The sequence below is a fragment of the Motacilla alba genome, chromosome 2 (genome assembly GCF_015832195.1).
Source record: "Motacilla alba alba isolate MOTALB_02 chromosome 2, Motacilla_alba_V1.0_pri, whole genome shotgun sequence".
Classification (NCBI taxonomy): domain Eukaryota; kingdom Metazoa; phylum Chordata; class Aves; order Passeriformes; family Motacillidae; genus Motacilla; species Motacilla alba.
The window spans coordinates 4,495,241-4,507,816 of NC_052017.1; the positions used below are offsets into that span (position 1 = coordinate 4,495,241).

Genomic DNA, 12,576 nt, shown 5'->3' on the forward strand with positions numbered 1-12,576 from the left:
GTTGAAAGAGTTAGTTTTACTGGATATGTGTGGGGTGCAAGTCAGGACTGTTTTTGCTGGGATCCAAGACTGTCCATTGCAAGTGGTCTGCCTGGTGTCAATATCCAAAACCTGAATATCCTTCTCTTACAAGTAGTTACAGGTTACAGTTATCTTCATCTGAGGGTGAGTTTGTGTACAGGTTCCTTCTGACTTGTGCTGTCTTTAGGAGCTACTCATTAGCAGCTTTTGGGCAAACTGGGAAGCTGGTGAGTTTGAGCAGAAAACCACTTCCCTCTCAAGTGCTATACAGTTTGCACTGAGAGCTTGCTCTTTACTAAGTAGGTGCATTTCCATGACCATTGGTGTCAGAGTACACTGAGACACTTGGCTGATGAATGACAAGTCATGCTAAATGCTTTATCAGATTGCACAGTATCTCTGTAGGCTTCCTGTTGATCTACTGCACAGTGTATATTCGATGGGCAGGAATTTGTTTTAGCTGCATTTTTTCCATATCGATCACTAAATGTTGTCTCCTTTCCTTTGTCTTCTGTTGGGCTTTGAGATCAGTTGCTCATCAACAGCTTTCTTTAAACATCCTTGTTAATGACAGCATTATTTATATTTATGGTTAGACTCCAGTTCTGACCCTTTTTTATGTGTCTTGGTTTGTCTTTTCTTGGTATGTGGCCCTTCTGGGCTTGGAAGAGCTTTCCAGTCAGCCTCAAACAAACTTAATTTCTTTTTTTTTTCCTTTGTCTGTCTTAGGCTTCACCTTCCTGTACTTTGAGTCCGCACTTGCTACTTGTGAATTTTTAATGAGAAAAATCATGGGGGAATTGGTGTAATCAAACCTAATGCCATGTATAATACACACCAGAGTGCTTCATAGCATTATCTAAAATAGAGGTTTTATTTTAGGGAGGAGTCAAAGAAACTTTTTTCTTTTCTGGTGACAGTGTAGTGGATTTGTTTTCTCCTTGAAAATCTTGTAACTGTTAATACAGAGCGGAGTACCTTATTTCCAGTGTGAACCTCATCCTCTGGCCACTAGCTTCTGTCTTAAAGTGAGATAGAGCAGTTTGCACATGGAGCACAAATCCATAGTGAAACTGCATTTAAGCAGAGATCCAGCTGTGTTTGGATGTGCTCTCTCTTCCCCAGTTACTCCTGAACTGGTTTGAAGCTGGCTCAGAAGCTGGCAGTCTCAGCAGTCATGCTGGTGTTTCCCAGCAGTGTGGTCAGTTTGTTAAGCACATCCTCTGGTGTGGTTTAGGCCCTGGTTCCAGTTCAGCTGGATTAGTTTCCAGTTAATTTTAGCAGTTATTGTATTGCTGGATTGGGAACAGGCCACTGTGCTGAACAGTCATTTCCCCCTTTAGATTCTGATTCCCTCATCTCTCTGTCCAGTATAATGGAGCTGGTGTGGGAATCTGTATCCGGAGGCAGTGGAGGTCTTACCCTAGTGAGTGTGTCACACACTGAGACCTCTGGCATCAGCTTTGCGTGGAATTGATCAGCCTCATGCTGCAATCCAATCCTGGCCTTCTAGCAGGAGGTGTTTTCCTTGACAGTGGAACTCCCATGACTTCTCCTTTCCAAGCAGCTCCTACCTTGGCTGTGGGTTTCTGTTTGGGGATTTGGTTATGCTGTTGCTCCGTGCCAGGCTTCCTGAGCCAGAATGCTGGAACGCTGCACGGAGCAGTGCTGGGAAATGCAGTTTGGCTTTGTTCTGTGTATTCCCTGGTGCTGTGCTTAATGAAGTTGTAGTTGAGTTGTGAGTCAGAACCAACTCCCAAACTTATTGATTTGTGAGTTGGAAAAATCAGTTTCATGGTGCTGTGGTGCCAGTGGCCAAACCCTGAGCAGACAAAGGAGGATGATCCTAAGAACACTTTTTCCAGCAGAAGGGTGGCTCTTGGATTGCTTCTCAGCTGTTTCCTGCAGTGGGCATTTTGCTGATCCCTTTTTGCTGTTCTTCTTTCTGCAGAGGACTGGCAAATTCCCCCACTTCTATGAACATCTCAATGTGAAAGTGGTTTTAAAATAAACGTGCTTAAAAAGTGTCAGGCAGGACTGGGAGCAGATATAGCCTGGGTGTGAATCAGCCTTTTCACAACCAGGGCTGGCTCTGTGCATGCCCTCTTGTCTGTCTACCCTCCGCCCCCCTTTCGGGGTTAAATACAACCTCTAACTTGGCTAAATAGTGGATTTTTTGACCAAATGAATTTGAGCACCATATGATCTGCCTCCTCATGTTCCCTGAGCCCTTTGCAGGAGAAGGGAAATGTTTGTGAACCAAGTCTGCTAAAGGAGTCGTGGGTGGAAAGAGGACAAAACGAGTACGTGAAGAACCACATATTTTCACTGGCCTTCTAAAACAAGTGACGGTTTGTTCTCCAGATTAAGGCACATTTCAGAGGAAAAACCTGAACAGTGGATGTGGAGGGGCTTCTTTGGTGGGATGTTTTTGATGTCACAGAAATTCTTGTCCAGAATAAGAAGCCTCAAAGTTCGTAAGCATGTACTCTTTAAATGTGAAAACATGATAGGCTGAAGGCCAGGTGAGTCCTTATGACACACAACAGAGGATGCTTTTCTCAGAACATAAAGGTGAGATTTCAGTGAAGGGGTTCATCTCCAACATCTGAAATCTTAGCTTTCTTCAGTAAAGATATTTTGGCTCGGATGCAGGAAGTCCAACATATGTCAAAACAACCTGAGTTACATCTGGGTGGAACCTTTGGGTAAGACCCATGTCAAAATTCACTGAACATGAGTGTGTTTCTCTGCTTGGGTGGGGTAAAGGAAGGCTGAACACTGAGTATTCTTGCATAAAATGTTGGGGCAATGTTGTGTAACTTCATTTCTGTATTTTTTTCATTTTCCTCTGGGTTTTTTTTCTATTTTTTTTACTCTTCTGTGTTAAGATTGTGTTGTCTGCAAATATCTTGAACTAAACAAAGATTTTTTTGGTAAGAGGAAGCTGAAGGTGCTGTTCAGAACGACCAATTTATCTCAATTTATTTCCACTGGGTTTACTGGATGCCTTGGTGTCTAGGTGAAGCTGGTGCCAGTGGGCCAGAGAAGATGGAAAGTGAGAAATAGTAGCTCTGTTGTCTGCAGCAAGCTTTTAGATGAGCTCAGCATATACTGCTTTGCACCAGCTAAGGGACACTGTGCACCCATGTCATTGTTTCCTGTGCAGTTTCAATTGTGCAAAATGAGCCTTTCCACATGGTGTTTGTATTCAAACCTTGCAGCTTCTGCTTTCGTAGGAGAGTCCAAAAGGAAAATACTCTCCTAAGTGAAAACTGATCTGCACAATTGTTTTAGCCTAGAAATTCACTTGGGATAAATAATAAAATAAATGTTGAAGAGAAAGGGGTTTTTTGTCTACCTGAACCTGAAGGATGAGAAGAAAATCAAACAAAAAACCTCTTTTGTATTTTTCACTTCCTTCAGGAATTTACAAGGTGAAACTTCTAATTCTCCCATGGGCCAAATTCTTAAATCCAAAAATAATTTTATCTTACTTTTTTGATTGTGAATTAAGAAAAATTAACTTCTCTAAACTTTTCTAAAACTAAGCCCAGCTTTTCTAAACTAGCTGAGTTAGTACTGGGATGTTTTTCGCTGTAAATTTCCTGTTCAAAGACAAACAAAGCTGCAGTTTGTGCTCTCCAGTTGTGCCTGCTTTTCTCATTCTTTAAGAACTTCCCAGTACTGCTGACATTGCTTTGTGCCCACAGCTGTAAAAACCCTACTAGTCCCTATCCAGCCATTAAACCATAGAAACCCAAGTTTGAAGGGGCTAAATGGCAGAGGCTTTGGAAAAGAGGCTTAGCCATCCCATGCTGGAGCAATAAAAAGTTCTGAGAAGTATCTTCAGTCCAGATGCAAATACAAAGAGGGCAGTACCCAGTGTCTGTGCAAAGCAGGGCCTTGCACAAGAGGCCTGGTGCGAGTCACTGGTTCCGTTTATTCCTGGGTGCGCTTTGAAGAAGTGGTTTGCTCTCTAAAGCCTGGTTTGTCATGGAAGATGATGTAATTCACACCATGCTTGGGAGAGAGACTAAACATGCTTCTAGGGAAGGATCTAAGCTATTCCAGTTTTGTACACAGTGAAGAAGGGACTTATTGTCAGAACTCAGCCTCATTTATTCTTTACTTAATGATTTCCACTTTTTTTTTTCCTGTTAGGCTTGTACTAGCCCTTAACGGATGAGATTTTTTTTCCCTGATATTCCTCTGCACAGAATTTGTAAGGGCTGAAAAAGAGTGCCTAATTTTATCAAGCTTGTTGCCTTCAGCTTGTGAGTCCTGGCAGCCCCCTGCTTTTTCCATTTCCCCCTTCAGCACCAAGCCAGCTGTAGCATCAGGATCTACTGAAAAACCTTCCATGTGTCATGTGTGTGTACATTTTACATTTTGGCTTGTTCAAATAACTTCTCAGTTGCTTGTGTTCACAGGGGTTTTACAGCCCCCCTTGAGGCTCTGCCCCCATGGGTGCATTGTTGCCTCTACTTTCCTGCAGCAAAAGCTTCATCTTCTGACTCTGATCCTGACCATCATCAGTGAATTTCTTGTATATTAAATGATGTTAAATTTACACTTAACTGTGAATCAATTCTTCTATTTTAAACTAAGATGTTTAACTCTTCTCTAGGCTCTGTTTTGGATATTATCAAGCACATTGTGGCCAAAGGAGAACACAAGACTGGTGTCCTGGATGAAGCTTGTATAGCCACAATCCTTAAGGAGGTGCTGGAGGGACTGGACTACCTGCATAAAAACGGGCAAATCCACAGGTATTTTATGTTTTTCTCGTGTCATAAAATGTTCTTGAAACAGAGTAGCTGAGCACAGTCTCATCCCATAACTTGCTGAGGGCATAAAGAGAGGAAAGTAAAGGCGGGAGCTTTATTAAAATGCAGAATTCAAATGTTTGTTTTCTATATACTTTGTCTATATTCAATGACTAGGCCAAATTTGGGTAAATTTTGGGGTGTTGAAAGTTCTAATATAGAGAATCTCTTTCTAAATGTCAACATTCAGCTGCAAAGTGTAGTTGATGGAAAGCTGGAAAACTTCCACTGGTTTTGTTTCTTGCAGAGCTGCAAATTACCAAGAGCACTGTGTAGGCAGAGTTGAGCAATTTAATAAAAAGTCCTTCCAGCTCTGATTTTTTTTTTGGGTTAACTGTAAGATCAACATCATGAAATTTGATTTTGAGCAATTTCATTTTTAAAAAGAAAGGAAATAAAAATAATGGAAAATCTTCTTCTGTAGGCAAAGCCCAGTTAACTAATGGCCTGTGATTTGACAGACCACTGAAATTCATGAGTTTCTGTGCTGATGTTTGTCTGGGATGTGTTTTTAAATCACATTTTCCTCTCTCCTGGTGTCAAGGTGTGGTGTAGTTCAGTAGGAGAAGATGCTAAGCTGGTCTGTTCTGCGTTAAAAAAGACTGAGATTTGCAATCCTAAATATGTGCTGAAAATAGAATATACTGCTTGTGGGTAACATACACAGTCCCAGCCACAGACTGCTACTGGAACAGCCTCTTCTTTCTTGGGAATTTTGTGAGCTTGGCTCTGTTCTGGTACAATGCCATTACAAGCATTGCTGCTGCTGTGCTGGAGTTAGTTTCTGTCCTCTTATAGCTGCACAAGAAGAGGTAATTTTTTTTTGCTGAAATGTTACTTCAATTAGAAAATACAAGAAGTATTCATAGTTTCAATCAAACTGACTGGCTTTTGTAGGTTACTTTGGATTCAAAGGAAAGAAAGAGTTGGAAATTATTCAGGTGGAATTCTTCTCCCTGAAAGAAGTCTCAAATGTCAGTTTCCAGTCTCAACTAAAATTCTGATTTAACAAGAATCATTGTCCTCATTGGAGACAGTTTTGATTTCATAGCTGGTTGCTTGTTGCTTAACTTTGTTTTTCGAGATAAGACTTGAGGCACCTCTGGGAATTTAGGGTAAAGTAATAAACCAACTTACTTGCCAATTACATGGCAGTAAGTTTTTACTTTGCCATAAGTAATTGACAGATCTGTGTTCATCCGTGACCTGCAATAGGTTTGCTTGACTGATTTAGTTATCTTCTGTTCTAGTGAAATTGAAATATATATGTTAAAGCGACAGAAACCTGTTAAATCTCAGTTTCTTGGAAGATACTGCATGATGTTTCATGTATTGAAGAGAGGTGGTTTTCTATTTGGCTGGCTGGAGTGGAAAAGCAAAACTAGTAAATGTGGTTAAGATTAGAGATAATATATTTATGTGTGTGGTGTGGGTGGTTTTTTTTACTGCACTCAGCAAAAATATTGTGTTCACAAAATTCAAACTCTGGTCTGAAGAAAATATGATTCATATTGAATCATTTGGAAGTGAACTGGATCAAACCTGCTGTGACCATTCTCATCCTGCTCATTGAAGCTTTTTCCCAAACTTCAGCAAAGAAATCAGAGCTGTGTCATTGCTGCAGCTTAAGGTTGTGGTTATGCATCAGCCCCTTTGCATGTGTTTCATCCTTATATTTTGGGGCTGCTCCAAAAAATGTGTAATATTTTATCATAGAAAAGGATTTGGATTATCTCATTGTGCTGGGCACAGGGGTCTGGGAAATTTGGAGAAGTGGGATACAGAAGGAAAGTTGTGTGGTTTCCTACCTGTGATGCAAAGCTGTTTTGGCTGTTGGCAGAAGGCAAGCTGACATGCCTTTGAGGGATGAAACATGTTTCCTTAATGGAGTTCATCATGCTGTGTTCTGTTTCATCCAGATGTGCGTGTGCTGCTGAGGAAAACACAGTTTAAAGTTGTAGTGCAGCTGCAGTTGTAGTGCTTTCCTCATCTGTAGGAATATCTGTATGGTTTTCCCATTTTGCTTCCTGCTAGGGGTCGTAATGCTGGTCATGCCTGATGGGAAAGGCAGGTGGAAATCTTGCAGCCGTGCCTGAGATGCTCTCAGAGGAAGTGTTTAAAATAACTGAACTTTGGTCCCCTGGGTCAGCTTAAAGTATCTGGCTCTAAAGGAAAGCACATCAAGTGATGGCTGAATTGCGAATATTGTATCTGTAGTGTGGGGCAGCTGTACTTGGGGTGAACTTTAGGCCAGAGCAGGATCAGCTGTGAAGGGTCAAAACTGAAGGGCTTTAGTTAAGACCTGGAACAGCCAGCCCAAAGCAAGCAGCCATCCAGCAGAAAAAAATGTTCAGCTGGCTACACTAAATCTCCAAACTCTGCTTATATTATGCCTTGGAGAAAACAACTTGATAAAATTAGAGACACAGTATGAGTGAATGACTGTAATTAGCACATCTGAAGTTGGACAGGCAGGCCAGTGGCACAGCCCAAACGATGAATATTGGGTCCCAAATGTAATTTTGTGGGCACTGTAGACCAGAAGTGGGGCTTTAAATCACCAGTGAGATCAGAGAACATATTTCTGTCAGTGGAGCTGCTCAATACCTCTGAATTATGCATAATCTTAAATGGGTAAATTAAGTTAACACGTGAAAGACTGGCTTAATGAAATTTTGCTGCTGCTGAATCTTGCTCTGCCTATGCCCGCCTTGAACTTAATGCCACTTCCAATTAAGATTTGGGGAGCTGTCTTGGTGTGGAAGTGCAAATCCCTGCTTTGGACAGGAGAGGAGTTTGACAGTATTCTCTAGAGGAGATTAGAAAGCCAAATATCTAGTGAAGGCTTAAATTATAATTTTTTCTTGTTTACTTTCCTAATTAACAGCCACAGCGAGTCTGAAACTTGAATAGACGCCATTGTTCAGGAATAAATGCTGAAGTCTCCCACATTGCCCAAAGTGATGGTTTTTTTGCTTTCATCTTGCAAGGGCTGATGGGAAGTGTCTGAGGCCTTATGGCAAAGACAAAGGAGAAGACAAAATCAGTTTTATTTTCATGAACACTCTAGACCACAGCAACAATTGATTACAAATGGTCCCCATATTCCTCCAAAATCGCCAGTGCCAGCCTCGTCTGGGAGTTGGCAGCTCCCTGCCTTCACTGCCCTGTCCCTGTCCCCCTCTCCCGTGCCAGCTGCTACTGTCCCTGTTGTGGTTTGCTGCGTAGCACGGTGATCCCAAGGAGGATTTGAAATCCCACTGATCCGGCTCATGTTCAGTGAGTTAAGTGCCTGGGCGGCAGCCAGAGCGCTGGGGACGGAGGGCCAGACTCGGAAGCTCTGGGGTGAAGCTGTCCTGCAGGAATCTGCTCGGGCACATTTCTTTATGGAAGTCAAACAAGACTGACAGTGCTGTCAGGGGTCGTTGCCAGGCTAATCTGGGCTGGGTGACACTCGGGGTATGTTGTACCTCTTCCCCATTTAGACTCTGATTCCTCTTGTGTATTTGGGGATTAGCAGGAGTTTGATGAATGACTTAGAAATAAAACTAAAGCAAAACCAACCCAAGAGGTTTTATTGCTTAAAAAGATTTATTGGAGGGAACTTCAAGGCTTTCTTTTTCAGGTGGTGCTGCGTATGGCAGGCTGACAAATAAATCATGCTGATTAACTGTTACAAGGTCTCTCTGTCTTTCTCCCTATTTTTATCTCTGAGCTTATCTTCTGTTCATGATTAGCTGTTGTGTAACTGAATATTTTAGTTAGTCCAGGTGAAATAATACACTGCTTAAATATAACCAGATTCTCTTATTGAAGCACAATAAATGTGATACTGTCCTGTTTTTTTTGTAAAAACAAAAAAACCCTGGGAAGTGGTTTAGAGTTGCATGCACTTGAACTATTGGCATGGCAGCAGTCCAGCTATTAATTTGTTTGCTGCTCTACTTCTTACAGGGTGAGAGGAGCAGCAATGTGTTTTATATGCTGAATTAGATCAGCCTATGCTGCCATACAAAATGTTTGGGGTGTTTTTGGTGTCTTTTCAAAATCAGAATGTGGGCAGCAGGGTGCTGGGACAGCTGTTTGAATGTGGCTTTGAAGAGACGCTGGAAACAATATTCTTGCTGTGCTTTTATGCCAGATAGACTTACTTTTTTATTTTTGGGACCTTAGGATGGTTTTGACAGGGAATCAAAGTTTAATTCTTTGCCTCTTTACCCAAACTAAGAGTAAATAACTTCTGATAAATAGGCATCTATCTAGCTGCACATACACATCACCAATACTTGCATGTGGGATTTTTGCAGGAGCTCACCTCCAGTAACAAGTTTTTGATTTAAGATGAAGGAGCTGATGGATGTATTTTGGCAGAACTTGGCTGTCCTACAGGACTCAAGTTTAATTTTCATGTAGCTGATTAATGCATTGATAGCCATGCTGGCAGGTATTGTGGTTAAACTGGATTCCAGTATGTCTCTGAAATAGTGTACTTTCATGTATCTGTAGGAATACTGCGGGAGGACTTCAAGCCCTCCTCTCTGCAGTGCTGTGGTCTTGCTTTGGGGAGTGTGTTTGGAAGTGAACTTTGCTAGGGGAGGATTGAGGAATGGATAACAGGATGCAGAGCCTTTCCACGTCTACTTACCAGTGTGATTTTCAGTCAGGACACCAGTAGTTTGAAAGTTGGCTATTGCTTAGCTGTGGGAAGTGCAATTTTTTATTCAGAGAGGTGTACTTTGGTCTCTTCTCTCTTATAGTATGGGATGGGTAGAAATAACCTTTAGAGCTGGTAGTTAATAGAAATTTTGGAGCTTTAATTTGTAAATAATTCAGAAGCCAGAACAGAAATGTTATCTTGTGTGTCTCAGTAGGAAGGAGGAGAAGAGGCTGCTCTAGATTGTAATGGGTGAGTTGTTCCCCAAATAAACACCTTGCTGTGCAGTGTCAAGGGCCCAAGGACCACTGAACCCCCAGTCTCTGTACAGTCAGGCTGGGGTGTATTGTAGTGGTTTGGCAAACCAGCATGCTTTCCTGGTGGCTGTTTCTTCCACTGCATCATCCAGAAATTCATTGTTTAAAAAAAAAAGAAACTTCCCTGTGGTTGCGGAGAGATAATACAAACCAGATGTAATCCCAAATCTGCAGACAGCCAGAAACAATAACTCCCGTGGAGACACTTTTCCTCAAAGTGAATAAAGACAGTCTTTGCTCTGAAGTCTAAAAACCTGGGATTTCAACCTCTGATGGTAAAACATCATTGCTGCAGAAGTCATGGGGGTGCTGGGGGCCCTGCAGCAGCTCCAGCTGATGCCCCAACTCTTGGGAACTCCCTGCAGTACAGGGGTGCAGGTGGGCTCCAGGGTGATGCCTGAAGGTGTGGCTGCTGCAGTCAGGTGTTTGTCCCCCTGTCATTTCCCTCACTCCCAGGAGCTGCCTCTAAACTTGGTCCCTGGGTGTACTGCAGTTACTCAAAGTAACTTTGGGATAGTCCAAAGGAAAACCTAACTGGTAGAACTGGTAGAATTGCTCTGGCCTTTTATAAAAGGGAGAGGAGTTTTTAGATTTTTCTCTCTGCTTTGCTACATGGAGTTGAGAAGCAGGAACAATATGATTAAGGGTGGGAGAATAGAGGTCGGGTGATCTCCTAAAGGTTCTACAGCAGTGACAGGTTTTGGTCAGTGATCCATGACTGAGTTGTACACTCAGGTAATGGTGGTTTTTAGCAATTCTCAAATTGTCAGGAGTATTTGCATTTGATGTGTTTCCAGAGGGAATAATCATTCACTGTCTGCTGAATTAAATGTATCGAGTGAAAATGTAACGGACTCTTAACTTTTGCTCTGAAGAAACCCAGTGCCATTCACACGTGTACAACACTGTTTGTGACATCTTTCTCGTGTCACTGCCTTTATCTGGTGTAGATTGCTGAGGTCTCCCAATACAGGCTCTTGCAGCATCTCTCCAGCAGCAAAGTAATTGTTTAAATTGTCTTGTTCATCTGTTCTGCTGTGATGATACATGACGTGAACAGAACTCACTTCAAACAGACAGCTTTCGAAATTGTTCCCTGGTTTGGTGCACCAGAATTTCTGGCCTTCATAGATCCTAAAAGCTGCATATGTAGAGGTGCTTTAAATATTTATTCAGACCACTGCAGTCTTTTCATTCATGTCTTATGCTAAAACAGGAGAAAAGGGCTACTTGCTAAATTTGTGTGGTAATATATTAAACACACTTGAAAATTTTGCAAGGCTGCAGCAGAAAATATTTTTTATATTTACTAGATTAAATTATATCTTGCCTTGTGGAGTTCTAATGAAACTTTGATATTAAAAAGTAAAGTGAATGCTTTCAAAAACAAAAGTTAGACAAAACCCACACACATTTAGGACAACAAACAAAGAACTGCCACAGAGAAATCTATCCCTTCATGGAAGCCTGGAAAGCATCACCAAGTGAGATTGGCAGTGCAGTGAGGACTTCAGTACAATCTTCAGGACTATCTGTACAATGGAAACTACAGTTTTATAACTGCTTTCTCCATTGTATGGGAATAACTGGATGAAATAGAGCTCTTTCTCCCTATTCTGGTCATACTTAAAGCTGTCACCTTACAGATTTTGGAGAAGGAAGTCTTTTTGACAGGTTTCTTGTGAGCCCTAGCTGTCTTGACTTTCTTCTGTTGTGTCATGTTGCAGACGTAGCTGAGCAAGAGCTGTGGGTGGCTTTATAGATAGGACAGCTCTTGGCTGCATGGGGAATGCCTTGCACCTTGTGTGTATAGAGATAGACTCACGGCTTCTCCAGAACAGGATGCTGATTGCCTTTGGGAAATGGAGACCTTTTTCAGCTCCCCTGTGTCCATTTTTTTGTGGCCTAATTTGATCCAAATTGGTTCTGTATTTGCCAGAATGCCTTTCATCTTTCCATCATGGCAGGGAGCTGTGTGAATCACTGAAATTCCTGTTCCTTCTGCTACCTGATGCAGCTTGTACTCAAAGTGGGGTGATGTACACATGGTAATTTTTTGGAAATTCCTATTTCTGAGGGCATTAGGCACATATTCTGACATGCAGGAGATCCTGCAGCACGGTGGTGTCACTGGTGTTGCCACGTGAAGCAAACCCACCTCCTTCCACATGAAAGAATTTGACATGAAATACTGAAATAAGACCACGTTATAACTTGACAGTTTCCCTCTGTTACCAATGACTAAGGCAAGGTGTCCCAAAAATGTCTGGGCCTCCAGGGGTAGGAAGAGACCTTGTGACTCCACAGCTCACTCTGTGTGTTGCTTTTCATGCAGCAGGTGTTAAAGGGTCTTTAACCTTGTCCCCACTGCAGTCCATAGGAAACAGGATCAGGAAATGGACAGGCTGGATAAATGCATTTGTGGAAGAAATCCTGCTACATTTTTAGCTGCTGTTCAGCATATGAGAGCTTGATTTTAAAGCCTGCTGGGCAGAGTCCTTTCCTTATACAAGAGAAAAAAAACTGGAAGTTCTGACAGAGTAGGAGAAACTTTAAAAGTGGTGTATGGAGATGGAGCTTCTCTGTTGCAGTAACTGCTGGAGGTTGTTAGAAGTGTGGGCTGTTTGGCAAATCCTCCTTGCCATGAGCTGATGTCACAGCTGTGATGTGCTTTGGGGCCAATGTGTGAAGCAAAGGCCTCATTTGCAGGAGAAAGAAGTGGGGCTGTGAGTATTGGTATGGTTTGATCATCTCC

The 12,576-nt window shown here is 42.1% G+C and overlaps 1 protein-coding gene across 1 annotated transcript in view; it reads left to right on the top strand.

Moving 5' to 3' along the window:
• Nucleotides 1-12,576, top strand: part of OXSR1 (oxidative stress responsive kinase 1) — an 87,913-nt gene that overhangs the window by 34,757 nt on the left and 40,580 nt on the right. The window contains exon 4 of the mRNA XM_038124607.1: nucleotides 4,652-4,793. Coding sequence (XP_037980535.1) covers nucleotides 4,652-4,793 — 142 coding nt within the window. The remainder of the gene's footprint in view (nucleotides 1-4,651; nucleotides 4,794-12,576) is intronic.